This window comes from Octopus sinensis, linkage group LG14 (assembly GCF_006345805.1).
Source record: "Octopus sinensis linkage group LG14, ASM634580v1, whole genome shotgun sequence".
NCBI lineage: Eukaryota > Metazoa > Mollusca > Cephalopoda > Octopoda > Octopodidae > Octopus > Octopus sinensis.
Genome location: NC_043010.1, coordinates 31,512,576 through 31,534,558, shown reverse-complemented (window position 1 = coordinate 31,534,558; position 21,983 = coordinate 31,512,576). Strand labels below are relative to the sequence as shown.

The 21,983-nt window shown below is 36.3% G+C and overlaps 1 protein-coding gene across 1 annotated transcript in view; it reads right to left on the bottom strand.

The window, feature by feature from the left end:
- LOC115219069 (protein MAK16 homolog) overlaps nt 1-21,983 on the bottom strand; it is a 45,040-nt gene extending 23,057 nt beyond the window's left edge. The window contains exons 1-7 of the mRNA XM_029789130.2: nt 21,689-21,983; nt 15,382-15,428; nt 12,400-12,509; nt 10,237-10,369; nt 8,852-8,935; nt 2,693-2,747; nt 1,215-1,289 (exon numbers count right to left, since the gene is read on the bottom strand). Of these exons, the coding sequence (XP_029644990.1) occupies nt 1,215-1,289; nt 2,693-2,747; nt 8,852-8,935; nt 10,237-10,369; nt 12,400-12,509; nt 15,382-15,428; nt 21,689-21,703 (519 nt within the window). The 5' untranslated portion in view covers nt 21,704-21,983. The remainder of the gene's footprint in view (nt 1-1,214; nt 1,290-2,692; nt 2,748-8,851; nt 8,936-10,236; nt 10,370-12,399; nt 12,510-15,381; nt 15,429-21,688) is intronic.

Genomic DNA, 21,983 nt, shown 5'->3' with positions numbered 1-21,983 from the left:
CACTAGAAGCAACAAATTACAGAACTCAATACAAATACAGAGTATTCTTTAATACATTATAACTGAAAGGCCCTAATTTACAGTACTCAGAGTTACCTGTATCTGATCATGAGCAAGTAAATCAAGTCTGCCATTTTTTTTTCTTTTTTGCATTTTTAATATTAAGTTTCAATATTTTATGAAATATGAAATTAAAGTTTGAAGAAAATGCTTATCTTTGTTCTTTTGTTTGAAAGCCATTGTGAGTAATACATGCAAAAATGGTTGCTTCAAACTCATGTTTTTGATTTCGTTTCTGGTTTTCATGGTAATATGTCTTAAACATCATACAATCATTCTAATATCTTTACTCATAAAACTGATTTGTTTAAGTAATATTTTAATGTAATACTTTTAATTAATGCTTTAAAAAACACTAAATATGAGGATAGTCATTTTACATGCATTTGCAGACACACTTATACACACATATACATAAACACAGAATTATACATGCATGCATACATATACACATATGCATATATACTCATACTTACACATATACATGCAGGCAGACATTAAAACATACATCAATAAAACAAAATATTTTGAGACAAATATACACACACATACATAGGTACACTCTCACACACCTTTATAACAGAAGAACGTAGCATTGATTATGCACGTGGGTCACAAGCAAAGCAAATAGGATTACAATTAGTATAACAGGTTTCAGTGTATCTCTGAAATTGTAGTTACCTCACACTATACAAGTATATAGCACAAAACACAGAAATATGTTTGTAATACATAACTATATAATGAGAGTTATTCATTAGACATTTTTTCTATGCTGACACAGGTTGGAGGGAGAACTTATTTTTTTTAAACAATAATTTCACAGCCAGATGCTCTAACTGTCAACAATCATTCATGCTTTTATAAGGAGTGTTTTATTTCACTACTTCAAAGCTACAAGATATTATGTTAACCATGAATATAAACACAATGACACTGATTTTCATTCAAATCATCTCATGTGACACATTGAAATAACAACATTCACACACAGACATATGTACACACATGCATACTCACACAATCACACACACCAGCCTTTCATAGTTCAAACTATAAAGTGGTTAGTAAAATACATTGGACTTAAAAACACAAAGAAACAAAATGAGAACTGTTTGCGTGAAGAATGTAAAAAGATAAGCTTGAATACTCACGGCACCAGATTTGAGTCTTTCCAATAACTGTTTCTCTATGGCATTGTCAAGTTGGGCAGCAACCAATGCTTTCTCCTGCAAACAAATACAAATAAGGTTTTATTTTATATAACTGTTGCTGCTATCACAGACACAATCTCCATTTGATATCTGCTTTCCATGCTTGCATGGGTTAGAAGGCTAGGGTGCTCCTAGAAGGGTTGGGGAACCTTGTAACATTTGTAAGTTTTATTTTGGCTTGGTTACCCTAGTTGGATACCTTTCCTAACGTCAATCACTTTATAAAGTGTACTGAGTGCATTTTCATGACACTAGCACTAGATAAGTTGTCATGTCTTTGACAAGAATGATGGTGACCTCTTGATCCCACAATTAATAGTGTGCTGCATACACTTTACCATGGCACCTCCACAGGTGAAAGCATGATGGATAGCATGAACTGGATACATGGTAAGGGTGAACAATGGGTAACAATACCAACTGACTTTGAACAAAGTCTAGATAAAGCGTATGAGGTGCATATGTATCACATGAGATCTACTTAAGATGAATGAAACAGAATGGGTGGTAAAGTTGAGAGGTGATGAGAGCATCAGTGAGAGGGTCAAATATATACAGTGGCATCCTTATGTAATACAGGAAGCACTGTACAAAGAAGAGACGCGCTGCCATCCTTAGTCATACCAATAGCATAGCGCAATGAAACTTAGGAGGGAGTAACTGACAAATGAGCAATTAGTGTGCAAGGTATGAGCAACTGAGATATGGGTGGCAATGGTATGCCTGATAGAGTGATAAATGAATGTGTGATAAGAGGAACAAAATAGAAGTGGGAATGATAGGGAAAGAGGATAAGTGATAGGAACATTAACTGGGGACTATCAAACATGCCAATGACATAAATTTGACAGGTGAGAAGGGCATGAGTATTGGGTAAACTTAACAGCATGCATACATATACCTACACATACATATGCATAAACATGTGCTGAGGAGTACAAAATTGCACTTTCATGCATTTAGGATTTTACAAAAGTGGCAGATATTTGTGGTATGGGACTTTATGAGTTAGGTAATGTAGTCCTAGGTATACTTATCTTTTGCATCTGACTTGTTGAAGGCTCTGGACTGCCTTAAAATGTTTAATTAAACAGACGTAAAGAGCCCAACGCCAATTGTCAAGTGGCAATGGGCAACAAACACACAAACACATGCATATATATATATATATACATATATGACAGGCACCTTCTAGTTTTTGTCCATCAAATCCATTCACAAGGCTTTGGTTGGACTGGGGTATAGTGGAAGACACTTACCCACAGTGCCACATGATGGGACTGAACCTATGACCATATGGTTGGGAAGCAAGTTCACTACCACATAGCCATGCCAGTGTGGGATCGCATTGGTTGGAAATCCTTCAACAAATGCTCTGATGTAACAGTAACAACCCCAATACAATTGATTTTACTCACCTCTCGTCTTTTCTCTCGACGTTCAATATTTCTCTGCAAAGGAACTAACTTTCGCCTGAAAGTGAAGGACACAAAACATTCAATTAGTTTTCAATAATTTTGACAAAGGAGTTAATTGGTAATTCTTGAACAAAAATAATTACAAATTTCTAAATTACTACAGCCTCTTTTCTTATTTTCCCAGAAAACACAGATACAAACATATATACAACATACACATATTTATAAATGATGACATGTATAACTATTTCTTATATATATATATATATATATATATATATACATATATATATATATATACACGGCATTCAGACTAAATTTGATATTTTATGTCTCCATGCCCTACCAGGAAGAGAACAGGCCTAAATCATTTTGTGCCAGCCTCACTATTCAGGCCTTCAATAATGGTACCAACATTCATTTTCTGGTTTCCATCATAAGTCCATTCAAGACCCCCAACAGAGTTGTGAATAAGTTTGAGAAAGAAGGAATAGTGGAGAGGAAAACTGGATCAAGTAGTCATATCTGCAAGAGGGATCAGCATTTCAATCTAGAGCTAAAGAGATCCAACTCAATCTATAAGATGCTTGGCACAGGAGAGAGGAGTTTTAGCTATGACAGTTCAAAGAGCAGTGACAGAAGACTTGAAAATGAAACCATATATGAGACCTTATGAGGCACCTTGTTACTCCAGGGCAGAAGGCTAGGAGGTTGGAAAGGGTAAAGATCATCTTAAACAAAGTGAAACACAATCCTGGAATGATTGCTTGTACAGATGAGAAGAATTTCACCCAAGATATGCACACGAACAGACACAACAGCCACTTTCCGGTTACAGATCCTCACGAGAGAGCCAAAAATGTCATTTTCAGGTGCAAAAACCCTGCTATGGTGATGATTTTCACTTACGTGGCCTCTGATGGTAAAAAGATGTTATTGATTGTGTTTGAGAAAGCTAAGAGACTGACAAGAGTTTGTTATGTTCAGGTTTTGAAAGATATAAAAACCTGGATTCTTTCTGAATATCTTGAGGCAAGAGACAAGAGAAACCCCAACAAGATCGCTAAGAACTTCAATGGAGCCCCTTGTCATACAAGTGCAGTGGCTCAAAAATTACTTAGGGATGAGCTAGGGACCAAGTTTTGAAGTAAGTTTCAGACCAGGTTTTGAAGGACACTTGGCCTCCATCACCTGATTTGAACCCTTTAGACTTCAGCATCTGAAATCAACTGGTCAGAAAAGCTTGTGAGAAACCCCACAGTAATCTGCAAGCCCTCAAAACCTCCATCCATGTGGGAGGAGGACATTGATGAAATTTATTAAGAAAGCTTGCGATGCAGTCAGGAAGAGGGTTGAGGAAGTCATTGCCAAAAGAGGAGCAACTCTTGATGCCTAACAGGCAGGATTTCAACCAGGACTGAATAAACTTCCATTCAAACTTTATTCCAATTATTTATGAGCTCCCAATCCTGAGCTATGGCTAGTTATTTATGAAAATGTCATTTTCATCCATGATTCTTCTGGTGAGCTTCCACTAAACTGACATACTCAGCACTTCCTTATGCAGTTGTCATATCATCATCATCAAAGTAGAGTCCAATAATGTTAGAAAAACCTGATAATTCCACTGACTTATCTTTAAGCATTCCTGAGATACAAAAGTTCAAAGTTGAACCTAAAATTTCGACAACTTTGCTGGTACACCCATATATAGTGGGCTGCCTACCTAATACATCCCCCTGCCCAATATACTCCAACTTCACTCTGCTGTGCTACTAACCAGCACTCTCTCTCTCCAAAATCATATCTCTTACCACCCCTGACCTACTCTTTCCTCCTCTAACTCATCAACTATTTCTACTTTTGTTCACTATTGGGTAGGGGTGGTATTAGGTAGGCAACTCCCAGTATGAAGACATGTGGTTTTAGAGTCAATTTTGAGTGCTATTTCTGGTATGGTGGTACCTCTTCAGTACCCTTAATTACATATATATATATATATATATATATATATATATATAGGAAGTTGCATCCCCATATCCAATACTGAAGCTAGAGAAAGCAGTATAATGAGAATGATGTGATCAGTACAGGTGGTGGGGAAAAGAGAGATGGGACCTAGGATACAAAGATGGGTGAGGAGGGATCAATGATGTAATGTAAGAGGCAGCAAATGTAGGCCTCTGAGCATAACCCTTCTGTCAAGGTATGTAATACCATGGATGACCAGGGCTTCTGCAACATTGCATTATCAATCAATCCAGTCCTTTGTCATTTCCCCTGCGAGCACATCTTCAGTTCAGTTTTCACCACTTCATCCCAAGTCTTCCTTGAGTACCCTCCTCCACAGGTTCCACTAAACTGATATACTCAACACTTCCTTATGCAGTAGTCATATCATTATCAACATTTAATGCCCATCTTTAATGTTGGAATGACACAGAGGGCCACTGGGTAGACATAGGCAAAAAATCAAGTCGTCTAAATAGGTAAATGCTTCACCCTCTAGCATTCAAAGCAGCCATATTAAGCCCAAATATTTTACCTGTTTTATGCTCAAACTGACCAGATCAGGTCTATCATATCTACCCTACAATGTCATTCTAAAAAATAATCACATCACTGAAATCTCAAAGCTACAAGATAATGTATGATTAATTCAAAACAATATGAATAAATAAGCATTACATTTGACAGAATCTGAATGCTAAAGTGTTAGACATTCCAAAAAGCAAAATAATATGCAAAAGTAATGCTTACATCGTTATCCCATAATTTTTTCACAAATATTCAAATTTAATTAAAAGTGGGAAAATTCCATTTGAAAATCCTAAGTTAAAAATTTATTGAGAAGTCAGAAAAAATATTTAGTTGTCGTTTTTAATAGTAAAAATTTGTTTTAAACTTCATAATTGCTAATAATTTCAAACAGTCTAAAACAAGTCGATTTTGATTGGGGGGGGGGGGTATGAGACTTTATTTTCCTAAAAGATTTATTGGGATAATCTGTTGAGAACGATTGTCAAATTAATAATTTGAAAACTGGGTGAATCCCAGTACTAAACCATATATAATTCTTTAAGTTGTGTTTTCTGAAAAGCATAGGTTTTAACATTGGGACTCTTCCTGTTTTAAAAATTTAAGTCAAAATGTAAAGAAAACTGTGAGAAAGTTTAGCTTGCAACTAGACTTCAGAATTTTAAACAATTGGAGTTTGCATTTGATATCTCAAAAAATCAAACTGATTTAACCAATGCTGAACTTATGCATTCAATACAGCAAGAGGCAGTAGAATATCCAACAAGGTTCAAAGAATAAGCAACACAGACAACAAAAATTGTAGCCAAGTTCTTTCCCTTATGTCTGGCTCACATTCTTGTGTTGTGTGATCAGATATATTACTGGCACTGTCATAGGACTTTCCCCATAGTCTTCAAAGTTTACATCCTATTTTTTTGAAGAAATTCTAACTCAGATTTGACCAGCGTTTCCACTTCATGAGAACCAATCTGTAGGAAATTTAAAAACCTTTCTACTAGTTTCTCAGAAACAGCATAACGCACAATAACTGTTAGCTGATCAGTTTGGCATTAAATCTACAGAAACTGACAAATACTTGGTAGTTTTTAAGTTCTGATGCTATATGATTCATAAATTTTGCATTCAATAGAATGGCCACATTAGAAATGGATTGAATTGTGCAATAAGATCCATAATTCTCAAAAGAATTCTCATTGTGCTAAGATCCAATTATCCCTTCAATACCAGGTCTCTCTCGGCTAGAAACATTGTCACAGCCACAACACAGAGCAATATTTCAGTCTAACAAGGCGGCAAGCTGGTAGAAACATTAGCACACCAGGCTAAATGCTTAGTGGTACTTCATCTGTCTTTATGTTCTGAGTTCACATTCCACCAAGGATGGCTTTGCTTTCCATCCTTTCAGAGTCAATCTAATTGACTGGCCCCTCCCCAAAAATTTCAGGCCTTGTGCCTAGAGTAGAAAAGAATATTTCAGTCCAACATTTCTTGTTTTTCCAGTTTATGTAAAGCCTTGAACTGCAACTCAAAATCACTGTGGCCTTGACTTTATTCATGTGTTTTCATTTTTCCAATCATTAAAGCCATCCTTGTTGGAAAACCAGTCAGAGTGGCTTGACATCAAAGAACAGTAAAAGTACTGCCCTTTTGATGGGCTATACAGGATCTACTCTCTCAAATGCTGTTCAGTATAAAACAGAATTTTTTAAATCATGACACTACCCAACCAGTTTGCCTTTACCACATCAAGTATAAGAAATGGTTAGGTTTAATGGAAAACAAAAATCTGAACAAGTTAAATTCCAAAGACAAAAGAAAAAAATAGTTTTTATCTGTGCTCTGTGCAGTGATATTATGCAAAAAAGAAAACTTTATAATTAAAACAGTAACTTAAAAATTAAAATTTTGGAAGCCAAACAGTCTTGCTTTTTCTTTTTCATAAATATGACTAGTATACCAAATGAGTAGAATAACTTTATAGAATGGTAATATATGTGAGTGCAGGTTTGTTTGTTTTTGAAAGAGAAAGAGAAAGATTTAATCGAAAAATTCATTGTGGGGTCAACAACTTCTATCAACTTTTATACAGATAAATACATGAAAGTACTAAATATTTTTCAGAAAGCTTTCGTTTTTCGTTTTGCTTTTTGTTTTATTCTTTCCTCCATCCTTAAAATCCATTATTCCCCCATGGACCAAAAGCTGCTTTTGGACAACTAGGTAGTAGTTATTTTAGAGTAGTTATTTAGTACCATTAAAGTGGAGAAAATGTGATACTTGTTTTTAAGATTTATGAGAGAAGATTTTTTTCTAAGTAGATAGGGAAAGGCCTACTTCATGCAAACTTTCTGGAAAGAAGTGGAGCCCCAGGGTGATTGCCTCACTATAAATCAAGCTATGTTTATTTCTTGTGGGAATGAGTTAAAAGCATACAGGTCGTTCCAAAATGTCCTTCCAAGAAATTACTTGTACAATTGAAAAATGCAGCATTTACCTCAAAAAGATGGTTTTCCCACACTTATTTTCAATACAGTTTAAATGGTGTGAGTTATAGTGAAGAATTTTACTAAGTGTTTCCTTGTGTTGATTACATCATTTTCTCATAAACTTAGGCTGGTCCCACTTTACATGCAATGTTTCAATAGTATACTGCTGCAATTTTTGCTGCTCAGTTTTCAGAAATATGAGATTCTGACTTCCTTAATCTTCTAACTATTCGAAATTTCCAGCACTGTAACTTTTTTCCTATTACTCTAGCATCACTATTGTCACATGTTAACAGCAGTTCTTATATAACTTATATTCATCAGTTTGTTCACTCATTGCCATCTCTTTTATACTTTTCCACAGTTTGTCCGTGCATCTCAGTTGTTTCTTCCATCAAATTGAATGATTTTCATGCTTTACTTATAGTAGGTAGGTTTTACTTTGGCTAAAGAGTTTCTCTTAAGGAATTTCAAACACAACATCTATAATTTCTGTCTGTAATTTTCATACTGAAAGTGAATGGTTTTAGGAAGGACATCCAGCTATAAAAACCAAGCCAAATCTGACTGGAACCTAGTGCAGCTCTCTAGCTTGCCAGCTCTGGTCAAACTGTTCAACCCATGTCTGCATGGAAAACAGATGTTAAAGGATAATGATGATGATGATGATATATGCATGTGGGAGTGTGCCACCACTACTTGTCAACCAGTGTTGGTGTGTTTATGTTGTTTCTGTTGACTTGTTTGCCTTTCTCCTACACATCTTGAATGCTGCCTTTCGCCTGCACAGTATGACATCACCAAGGCAACCAAAATTAAAAAGATCATCAAAATACGTGGCTGACTATCAAAAGCACCAGTTAATGTATGAAATTTATGTAAGAAGTGTGGTTCTACAAGCCATGAAACATGGAATGTGAAGGATTTGTGTAGGTTGGAGACATAAATATAATTCAGTGAATACGTCATATATTAACCTACATGAATCATGGAGTACAAGTGAGAAGAGAGAGTAGATGAATATAAAGTGTATCAGAAGATGTATAAAAGATTACTATGCTGAGTGATTAAAAAAATGCAGTCTTGACTGTGGAAGGAATAGATATCGCTCCCTTACCACACACACACTTACCTATTACGCAAAACAAGTTTTCTCATTCTGGCCAAATACTGCCTAATTCTTATCAGTCTCAAGCGACACTTCCGACGATAATACCTAAAATGAAACAATGATAAAAAAAAGTGAAGTAGTGGGGAGAGAAATAATTAAAAAACGAAATATCAAGATTAATAACATCTATATTTACATCATGACATGGGTTGGATAATTCTAATATACAGAAATAACCTCTTTATCTTGATTCTGTAAAATATTAGTCCTTATTGGGTTATGAGCAACTGAAGTCATTCAGAGTCCATCTCCACGTTTTCATACACATCCGTTCTAAGACAATTACTATAGTGAATGTTTTTCCATATTTGAGTGTACACAAACACATCCTAAGTATACCTTTTTTCTTTCTTTTATATACATACCTGTAGTGTATGTCACACATACTTTAAAGGAAGAGGTAAAAAGAGAGAAAATAAATCTTGTTAAGAATAGGAGGTATAGTTGAAGTGAGAGGTAAAGCAGTAAAGAGGAGGGACAGACACAGAGTGAGAGAGAGGAGATTCATAGCACTGACAGGTAAGACAAATGTAACATGTTAAATACAGGAGGATGGGTGAGAGGCAAGGAGATATAGAGGGAGAGGAGAGGGGAATAGAGAGAGGGGGAGAGAGAGTTAGTTTGACAGATTGAGTGAAGGAAGGGAGTGGATAGAGAATAACAGTGATGTAGATGTGTGCTGTGTGCAAGAGGTACGATGGAGGGGAGCCTCAGCTACACAGCTTGTGGACAAGGAACACAGATACAAATTTTTCTTCACAATAGCTCTTTCATGTCTCTTTTTTTTCAGAATCAGTAAGTGCAAGCCTACCATTATCCATTCATATACACTTCCTTCCCACGACATCTCAATTCTCTCTGACACACTGTTTAGCATTCAGAAGCACCTCAAATCTCAGATCTTCATGCTGAAAGACATTGGCAAACCTCTTCCTTTGTACTTCTACCCTAACTCTACATAGACCTGATGCTGAGCTTTCCTTTTAGCTATCTGATATGGTTCTTTGTTACCCCCAAGGCTTCATTAAAAAACATCTCTAAATCTTTGCCCATTTGAAGGATTCTTGAGTAAATGTTAAATGATGATGATGGTGATGAAGAAGAATTAGTGTAAAATACCTGCCCACATTATAAACCAATTTCATCAATAACTGAGAAAGCCTATAGTCAAAGTTATTCATGTCGTAACCATATCTCTTCTTCAAGTAGTGAACATCCAGGACTAACTCATACAATGTAGTTTTTCTCTTTCAAAACAGTCTGTTTTAAGGGAAACCTAGTTGCTATTTCAAGCAAGTCAATATCACTATCCTGTTACAAATGTTATAAAACTGAAATCTACTCACGAAGGCCAGTAAAGCATCTTTGTATTAATCTGTTCCATAGCTTTTTCAAAATTGTTATCCAACTGAATCTTCTCCCACATTCTCTGTGGAAAGGCTGCACGTTCTATTTCTTTCATATAAAGATAACACACACCTGAAAATAAAAATATATTTATATAAATATACACATATTAGCGGTTCGGCAAAAGAGACCGATAGAATAAGTACTGGGCTTACAAAGAATAAGTCCTGGGGTCGATTTGCTCGACTAAAGGCGCTGCTCCAGCATGGCCACAGTCAAATGACTGAAACCAGTAAAAGAGTAAAATAGTACATGTGCATCTCTCTCTCTCACATGGGCTGCATCTAGTACTGTAGTGTTAGCAATCCTTTTGCTGATAACTCACTGTCATTAGCTAGTCCATGTGGTGAACCAGGATGCAGCCCGTTGTGAGTATTCCCTGCCAATACACACCCTCTCTCTCCAGTTCCTGCTGGTGTATATGGATGCTTTGCAGCTCAAAGTTTAGACAGTTAACTCTGAAATCTGATAGTATGCAAGAGTTTAGGAAGACAAAGGCTAGTGCAATACACTCTGGGGAACAAAATAAGCTGTGGCAATCGGCTAGGGTTGCATAAGGTGACAATGATATTGATAGTACTGGTATTGTTGGAGATGGTGTTGACATGTCGTTGTTTGGAGGTGTTTCTTTCATCCATTTAAACCTCCCAGCTTTTTATGTTAACAGGTTTTTTTCCTTATACTTTGTTTATTATTTTTTGCTATTTGCTTTCTTCCCCATTTACCTTCTCTTAATAATATATGAGTAGCTGCAAGTGAGAAGGAACATGTTTGGAAGTCACTGTCTTTTGTTCTGTTTAGTCTGTTCAGAAACAATGTTTCTTTTACTGTGCTTGTTGGAACTGCTGCTGTTGTTGATACTGTTGCTGCCCAACCCACGTCAGTATGGAAGACTGTTGCAGTTGTAGTCACATGCAGTTGTTGGTACTGCTATTGACTTTATTGCTAGTGGTGTTGTTCCAATGGTTTCATCTGAAGTGCGGTCAGTGAAGGGCTTCTTTCAATGTGAACAGAAACCCTTGAGATGTTTTGTGTCCAGGGAGAGTTCCAAACTTTCTTGATCAATTGGGCTCCATAATTCCATCGCTTGGCCTGTTCAATTTTTTTTCCAGCAGCCTCTAGATCTGCAATATATTTTTTGTCCTCTATGATGAATACAGTGAGGTGATGTTACAGTAAATGTCCCATATTACAACTATGTTGAAGAGAGCAGCCACCAACCAATCAGCAGATATATATACTTCAAGGAGCACATGAACCACTTTCATTCTCACTAATCTCCAGTGAAGATAGATTGGTATGAGGACCACTTTATCACTCTTTAGGATTACTGTAGAGTGCCTCGTCTTATAGGAAATCTCACCCCCTACCCCTACCATGTCATACTTTTTTTCCCAAAGCAACATACATTCTGGTATCTAAGATTAGCTTAAGGCACTTTTCTAGTTTTTGATGTACTGCTTGCTCTACTTTCCAGCTTTCCTTTATAGTTTTATGAAAGGTTATTTGCCATACGGATTCTGGATTACTTAATGTCATGTTTCAGCCAGACCTGGTAAGGAGGATTTTAACATTTGTTAAAATCCAAAATAAATAAAATAATTCTGTTGTACAGTGTTTGAAAACTCGTTAACAGTTGATTTGTGAAACAAAATGCATTTTTTTTATTAGTGTTGCTTTTAATGGTAATGTTGGAGTTGGTAGTTATTGCTGGAAATTGCAGGTGTGTTGAGGCAACATTTTGCATTTCTGTTTTACAGTTGTTACTATTGTTTCATTTAGCACTAGCAGTAGTATAAACACAGCTCTTCCAATTTGTAATCTGACCCCACAAACTTTTAGCCAAAATATACTATGCCATGCTTCATTTAAATCTTTTAAGGAAATGAGTAAATTTCACAAAAACAATCACAAATCTCACCCCAAAGGGCAAAAATATAATGGAGGTAAAAAGCTCCTCAGAATCATAGGAAACAGGACACAGAGCATATATTTTGAACATGCATTCTTGAAAAGTTACAAGTGGCTCAAAGCAATGTCTTGCTGATGCCACAACAATCACAATATGTACAACAGAAATTACTTTCAATGCAAGTACTTACCTTTCTCTTCCCTGACTGTAGCATACTGGCTGTTGGCTAAGGGACAGGCATTCCTACCACACACTCCTGTCACATTAAATTCATTTCTACAAAGTGTTTGTGTCTGGGTCCTATCAATTAAATAACAAAAAAAAAATTTGAAACAATGTTTGCTTCTAACCTTTTAGTATTTAAATTACCTGTATGCAATCCATATATTTTGTTTTATTTTCAACATGGCCAAATCAGGCCTCTCACACCTACCCTGAAATACCATTCTAAAAATAACATCAAAAGGTCTTAGTTTCAAGATAATACAAGATAAAGCCATTTCTGCCTAACAATTGTAAATACTGTGAAATTTTCAACTTTTGAAGTGTAGATTGATTTTTTTTAATGACTTACCGAGGGTTATTCCATATCAAATCATCCTGTTTCAAAAAAAAATTTCCCAGGTCACCCCTCAGATCCCCTGAAAAAATTCACACTAGCTCCTGTACCTCATGATGAAAGCAAACATTGTCATCTTCATGCAGTAAAACTCCAGATTTCCAATGAATTAGTCTTTTCATTGTCAGATAAAGGACTGCATTTTAAAAATCCCTGTATTCTTGAATAAGTGATTTTGTGACATCCATCTTCCAATTGACTTCCAAGGTTACACTGAGATATAGAACTAAACTCCATGATAGCAGGATGAGTACGTGAACTTTTAATATGATGCATTAAAACTTCATAACTCTGAAAGGAAGCTCAGCAACAAAACCAAATTTCTGTCACATCTTCTTCAGAAGTATAAGAATGCATGGTAAACATTTGAAAATGATATTGAGCTGTGCACATGGTGAACTAAGGGCATCTTTTTAGAAATTCTGAAATTGTACATATTTCAAAAAATTATTCAGACACTCCCATAATAGTAACTAACATGGTTACTGCTCAGAAATGGTCTACTATATGCTAAGTAACAAGAAAACAATTGTGGTTGCCTTATCTAGTGTACCTATTGAGATAAAAATACCTAAAAGAACCATACATTTACTGTACATTTAATTCTTGGCAATTTTCAGAAACTTGTAGATGAAAAACTATACAAGATACACTTGATAAGATATTTCAACTCTACAGAAAAAGATAAGCCCAAACACATGATTTCAAAGTTGTGCTTACCTAAATTAGAGTAGAAATGGCTATCTCAAGTTGGTCCGAGAGGCTCATTAGGAAAAAATGTATAATTAATTAATATTTTAAAGGCCTACAATTTCAAAATTATCAAAGATATTGACCTAATACTTGATATTTATATAGGTACAGGAGCTAGTTATGAATTTTTTTCAGGGGGATCTGAGGGGGTGACCTAGGATCCTCTGGTTGATTTGACATGGAATGACCCTGATATAACTTCAGTAAGTTACCTATTGTAAGAAATGATTTATACTTGAAGTCATTATATGAATCAGATATAGATGTTTATGAATTTTTGCCTGATTAGGAAGAGTATTTTGATAGCAAAAGTTATGAAGATCTTCAGAACACCATCTAAAATATTACAGTTTGGACAGTAAAGTTATTTGTGTGTTAAACTCTAAATTACTGAACCAGAGTAACTTCAAGTCAGCATCAGGACCTGAGGAAATGTTACTTGCAGTTGTAATTATATAAGTTCTACAGTTGCTGACAATTAGATTTAGTGATCTTGCTATTCACCCTCAACAATTCAATATAGATCAATGAGAGAACCTGTACATGCTAGAAATAGTGGCCAAATACACATCACACACTACTGACTTACAAGAAGGATACACTGGATGATGTTATCCTCCATAAACTAAGATGGAATGATCACACTTGAAATGTCTTTCATCATAATTCTCAATTAGGATTGATTTTGAACTAAAGAACACTACTGCCATCACTATTTAGGTGATCTTATTGCTTTGTACTGCTAGAAACTGCAGCCAAATTTCCTTCAAATTATACTCTAACATCTTAAAATATAGAAGGATACATTACCAATGCAAGCTTGACAGTGTGATTAAGGAGTTATAGGCGCAGGAGTGGCAGTATGGTAAGTCTATAGTCATAGGAATGGCTGTAAGTAGCTTGCTTACTAACCACATGGTTCCGGGTTCAGTCCTACTGCATGGCACCTTGGGCAAGTGTCTTCTACTATAGCCTCGGGCCAACCAAAGCCTTGTGAGTGGATTTGGTAGACGGAAACTGAAAGAAGCCCGTCGTGTATATGTATATATATATATGTGTGTGTGTGTGTGTGTATTTGTGTGTCTGTGTTTGTCCTCCCAACATCGCTTGACAACCGATACTGGCATGCTTGCGTCCCTGTAACTTAGCAGTTCAGTATAACAGACTGAGAGAATGAATACTAGGCTTACAAAGAATAAGTCCTGAGGTCGATTTGCTTGACTAAAGGCGGTGCTCCAGCATGGCCACAATCAAATGACTGAAACACCAAATTCAATCCCAGTGTGCATTCTAGCTGAACAGAATTTAGTGAAAGGAAACTATGAAAGTTTGTCAGTGTATATCCATGCATGTATAGACCCAAGAAAAACAGCAATTCTTGAAGTCCTTTGAGATATTTGCTAAACACTGATCCCTTGTCACTCTCACCACCAGAAATCCAGTGAAACAGTGATTGGTCTGGTCACAAATTAGGATGAAAAACACATTAGATAAATGTAGTTATCGATAGACTATGCCTAAATATAAAATGGGATGGTCACAGTTGGGAAGTCTTTCATTATACAAGTCTGCTAAATCAAGGCAACATTGGGCTTAACAACAACTACTATTATGAACACAATGCCAGTACAACTACTTACTACCAAACTATACCCACCACAATTACATTGTTAACTCTACTAAATAGTCAACTAACTCAGTTACATAGCCCACCTCATTGTCAACTCTACCATCTGCCCACTTCGTAGTCCATTAACATACCAACAATGATTTACAAAGGAATACACATCAAAAACTTACTTTGTCTTGAAAGAGCAGAACGTATTGTTGATAATACTCCAAATGACCTGAAATAATAACAATAATAATAATTAACTTATCCATAGCATTTAGGTTTAGCTAAAGGAACTTAACATTAGTAAGGAGATAATACAAACCGAACTGTTATGAGCTGCAAATTTTAATCAATGATTCTAGATTCTGATACTTTATATAACTGACCATAATCGAGCTGATCCAGTACACCATGTTTGATATACTCAATAATTTCAATACAAAACAGTATATTAAGTTTCTAATTTTAACTGTTGAAAGCTTCACTGCTTTTTTTCAAAAACAATGAACAAGTACATGTTCAAAGATCAATACTTTATACAATAGATGAAAACAGAACTCGATGCTAAATTTCAGGAGTTGTGTCCCTTAACACTTTTGTTGAGATACATTTGACTTTGTTTCAATTCATTTTCAAAATATTTGGAACATAAATTAATAGGGAATTTTGACATTAAGTTATAAATTAAATCACTTTAAAATACGTCACATGTATGAGGGTTAGTTGAAAGGTCACTGGCTAACCAAATTAGGTGTATTTTTCAACATAGTCCTCCCACCCTTGAAGTCCACACACTTCAGCTTTTACAATACCAGGTTCCATTGGTGAAGAAACTTTCATCATGTTGGTCAAAAAAGTCATCAACAGCAGATATGATGTCATCATCACTGCAATACTGGATCCAAAGCAAGTGCTTTTTTTTTATTTTGGGAAAGACATGCTAGTCAAGTGGGGCCTAATGAGCTTGGCCTTCTTTGGAGTAGGTGAGTTGGGATGTTTCTGCTGCATGGATAGTCTCTGTCTCAAAGTGATGACCCTAACACTCACTCAGGGTTAGGAAATGTTTGAGGAAACCAGCTGGATCTGCCTCAAACAATATCAGATTTTCTCATGATGTGATCAGTCAGGTGCGCTTTTGATCAGGTGTCAGATGTGACACCCACCGAACAGAAACTATCATGCCAAGTTCACTGTGCAGAATACTCCCAACTCTCTCACAGAATATGCTAACAGCATCGGCTATTTGATTTATAGTCAATCACCTGTCAGCCATCATCATGTGGATAATATGATCAATGTTTTACTCAGTGATGGCAGCTGCAGGATGTTCAGACTGGTCATCTTCAGCAGCCTACTTTTGCACTGATGATAAAGCTGGAGTGTCATCCCTTAATATAGCAACCATGTCAGCATGAATACTCTTGGAAGCTGAACTTTCTACAGGTACTTGATAAAACCACCAATGCCAAATTTTGTTCGTTTTCAAGAGAAGTCACTACTAGTTACTTTTGAAGTCTTCTCTGAACAGTCAGATGTCAATTTACCTGGAAAGAAACAATGCAGTTATTAATAAGAGTTGAAATTAATGCATGCAAGATTTCACAGTTCTAGCATCACTCCTTCATAGTGAACCTATGAACTTTTCAGCTCATCCTTATATCACAGAACTAGAGGCAGTCTCAGGTGGGTAGGTATCAAAAAGGTCAAACTGAATTAGACAAGTCAGAATTTTAAATGCCAAACAAATGTGGAGTATTTCCATAATAGTGACATATACGTGATGTGTATGCATGTCATGTTTGTATGTGTATGTATATATGCATTTGTTTTTGTATGCATGTATGTGTATATGCATATATATGTATCATAATTCAACGTCCTTTTTCCTTGGTGGTACAGGTTGAACAATTTGACAGAAGCTCTACTGTCTGCTTTGGCAAGGTTTCTACAGCTGGATGCCATTCCAAACACCAACCACATTACATAGCACCAGTACCAACAAGGACACTAAGTAATTTGCAAGACAAAATGACCCAACAACTGAGAAATGAGAGTTGTTGATGTCATAAGAATTTAGAAACTTTGAGAACATGAAATAATTGTTTTTAGGAATGGTGAATCATGTGGGTTCAAATCCATGAGCAACCTCCGACTTTTTCTATCCAAAGGGTTTTTAACCCAACATTTACACACTATTATTTGTAGCTTTATTTGCATTGAGATTTGCTGGACTAGTTTGGCTTGGCCCTGTGATGGATGTAGACAGCAGCATAAAGTGCCAATTGCCAATCACAGTGAATGAAACTAGTGGAAGACGAAGACCCAAAAAATCACAAGATGTACTGAAGGCTGATCTCAGGACACTGAGCCTTACAAAGAGGATGACAAAGGACCAAGATACGTGGTACCTTGTTTTAGTAAGAAGACCCATCCACCATAGCAGAGTTGTTAAACTCCTACCCTCAAAGGAGGGTGGGGACTTGCCTTGAAAGTGCCCTTATGCTAGTCCAAGTAAAAAGCACCCATAATACTGTCCCACATGAAAAGCCCTTGCTGACCCACATAAAAAGTACCCATACCAGGCCACATAAGAAGCACCTAGCACACTCTGTAAAGTCGTTGGTGTTGGGAAGTGCATGCAGCCATAGAAACCAAGTCAAATCAGACTGGAACCTAAAGTAGCTCTCCAGCTTGTCAACTCTGGGCAAACCATTCAACCTCGGCCAACATGGAAAACAGACATTAAATGATGATGATTACACACACACACACACACATGCGTTTGTATATGTGCATCCGTGTGTTTACAATTGTGCATCTCCCAAATATTGCTAAGCACCAAAGAGTTATGATGTCATTTCCTCCGCTAACAGATTGTCCACTGGCTTCGCACCTTCAAAGACATGGAATAAGATAGCTCTTTAATGAAAAATAGGTAAGGATTAGCAAAAAGAAGGTATCCAGCTGTACTAATAATATACCAAGATGGTATGGGAAATGAAAACAAATGAATAATAAAATGCATGATTGATTGTAAAGACAAGAAGACACCAAGGGCCAAAAACCTAGCAGATCTAGAATTACTGAGAATACCTTTTCTCAGCTGTGTTCTCCTGCCAACAGACGCATGCTAAGAGATGATGGCATATATTTTAGCTGTAAAAGTTACAATCACATGCTTATCTTGTTTGTAACATATGCTGTGTGTTAATTTTAGGTATGCCGTGTGACACGAGTGGTGTTTCCATAATTACATTCCTACAGTTGTGACCAAAAGTTTGGAACATAATTTCACATACATGATGTACTAGCATCTATTTATTAAAAGTGAGCAATTTGGTCTAAAACTATATTTTTGATTTTACCTATTTTTTCTTCTAGATATTGAACCATTGAATCAGTTATTAAGTAAGTATATCTCTACGTTATATATATTTGAATCAAATTGTATTTGGGCATAACAATTTAAATTTATTTTTTAAATGTTCCAAACTTTTGGCAACAATTTTATATATATATATATATATATATATATCATCATCATCAAACGGACGCTAAATGATGATGATGATGATATAGGCTGTGGGCACGTAACAAACACCATCCGATCGTGGCCGTTCGCCAGCCTCATCTGGCACCTGTGTCGGTGGCACATAAAAACACCATCTGAGTGTGGCCGTCTGCCAGCCTCGTCTGGCACCTGTGTCGGTGGCACATAAAAAACACCATCCGAGCGTGGCCGTGCATACCTTCCTTCCTTCTTGTGACACTTGTGAAGACCTGTTGAGGCAAGTGAAAATCAAATCAAATCAAATCAAAATAGATGAACATCAATGGAATTTGTATCTTTGTGGTACCAGTGCCGGTGGCACACAAGAAAACCATCCGAACGTGGCGGTAGCCAGTACCGCATCGACTGGCCTCCGTGTTGTGGGCACGTAACAAACACCATCCGATTGTGGCCGTTCGCCAGCCTCATCTGGCACCTGTGTCGGTGGCACATAAAAACACCATCCGAGCGTGGCCGTCTGCCAGCCTCGTCTGGCACCTGTGTCGGCAAATAAAAAACACCATCCGAGCGTGGCCGTTTGCCAGCCTCGTCTGGCACCTGTGTCGGTGGCACATAAAATCACCCACTACACTCTCGGAGTGGTTGGCGTTAGGAAGGGCATCCAGCTGTAGAAACACTGCCAGATCTGACTGGCCTGGTGCAGCCTTTGGGCTCCCCAGACCCCAGTTGAACCGTCCAACCCATGCTAGCATGAAAAGCGGACGTTAAATGATGATGATGATGATATATATATATGAAAGAGAGATGGCATTCAGATACTACTACTTAGTAATATAGAGATAACATATACCATATATGTATATAATCACATCAAATATAGAATGAACGATGTATTATATTATGTATTTTATTAGTGTTCAGAAAGGCATCCATCTGTAAAAATCCTACCAAAACAGTCACAAAAGTCTGGTGCGGGCTTCTGCCTGTCCAGTTCCTGTCAAACTGTCTCACTCATGCCAGCATGGAAGATGGACATTAAACGATGATGATGATAATTATAGACTGACGACGAATCACAAGAGCTGGCCAGAATTCAGATAAAACCCAAGGGAAGCAACTCTGTTATTGGTCTCATTTTATTATTAGTGTTTCCAACAATATATATATATATATTATATTGTTCATAAGAACTGTTTTGTCACAATACGAAAATCAACATAATGATAGCAGACTTAGAATAATGGATAACATGTTCCCCACCTATGCGAACCCTATGAAACAAAGAAACATGTACAGAACTTCATGTACTGCATGCAATTTCTGGATATGACCAGAATGATAGGATTTGTGTATACAGGGGAGCTAGGAAGTTAGATGGCGTTATATGTAATGAAGCCAGTGTATACAGTATACAGAGTTTGTGACAAAGCAAACAAAGTAAACACATGGTACATGGTTGTGTAAAGAAGTGCCGTTCTCTAACTGGCGAGAACCTATGGTAGAGGTAAACCCAGGAAGACATGGGACAAGGTGGTGAAGCGTAATCTTTGAACTATGGTCCTTACAGAGGTAATGACAAGTAACCAAGACCTTTGGCGATATGCTGTGCTATACTACGAAGTGTTTATTTCTACCCACTTTCAATAATTTCTAATGTTTTGGCTTCAATTTTGTTTCATTTTATCTTCAATTATTTTTACGCTTTTAACCCTTCCGTCGTTATTCTCATTCACTCGTTATTACTTTCTTTCTCTATTTATATATATATATATATATATATATATATATATATAGAGAGAGAGAGAGAGAGAGAGAGAGAGAGAGAGACATCTATATACACACACATTTATAGATTGTAAACATCTCTCACGCCAATCAAATGATTCTGGATTGGCTCATCATTTCTTATTAAATATATTTTAGGTGTCACGCTTAAACGAAAAAGCACCATTATCTGTAACAAGCCTTCAAATTTTTGTGGATAAATTTCTGCTACGTGCTTTATAAACGTATTGCAATTCTCTCGTGAATTGTCACATTTCATGCCATTCGTGCTCTGTAAATCCATATGCGACCAGCGCATATCTCCACTAAATCCACATGTCTACTTCACTCTCCGTTTATTAACTTCGCCCTTTATTTACATTCATTAATTTGTGTCGCCCTCGTTTCACCGGTGGACAGAGAATAAAATTCAAGAACAAAATCAAATAAAAATAAATCAAAATTTTCACTCGTAAAAAAACTCCGAAAATTATTTCACCAAATACCATAAAAGTAACGGAACTAATGCAGTTTTGCACCTCTGCTTGAAAAATGTATTTTTGAAAATATTTTTTCGGATTCATACGTTTTAGATGTCGGAAATTACGAATAAGCAAAAACAAAAATCACCCCCTCCCCCACAATTTACAATCTTGAACTTTTTCCGAAACTTTAAAACCCACTTTTTCTAAATTTAAAATGCCCACCTCAACCTCCCCTTTTCCCAAATTTTAAATTTTTCAAATTTCACCCCCGCCTTTCAAGCGGACTTCACGTACATTTCCACACACACAAAACAGACATTTCCTTTTTTTTTTTTAGCGGGTTCGTATGTTTTCGATGACAGATTCCGACAATACATGATTTGTTCACAATTGCAACCCAAATTATATAACGGCATTACATGCGAGTGAACAAAAATTCACTACTGTGTCAATATCCTTAATAAAAACAAAGTAATAAAAAGCTTTAAATGTCTAATTTACGAAGATTTTCTGGTGACTTTTTAACTTGACACAAAGTATAAGTAATCTCAAACAGGGATCAATACGACTAAGGCATTAATACATGTACACAAGAAATATATATATATAAGGATAGGTATATCAAGAACTATGAAAAGAATTAAAAAGAAAACAAGGAAAATGGTTCTTCATGTACCTATGCCTGTGCGTATATATACACATACATATATATATATACACACACATACATACCTCATCGTGCTGCATAATTGACGGCTATTTTTTCTCTTTTTCGTATATTTTCTATCTCAAGTTATACACACGTGGTGAAAATAAATTGTAACCGGAAGCGGTGAAATAAAATAGTTCTTCGTACACAGAACTCCGTGTAGTAATTTCCGGTTATATCCGTTATCCTTTTTGCTTTCGAAGTTGTAGTATTTGTTTAAAGCTGAGATCAATTGCTCTCTCTCTCTCTCTCTCATGATTGTAAATTATAGATCCAGTCTTGTCTGATTAGTAAGGCCTAAGGGATCTAGTTTCTTTA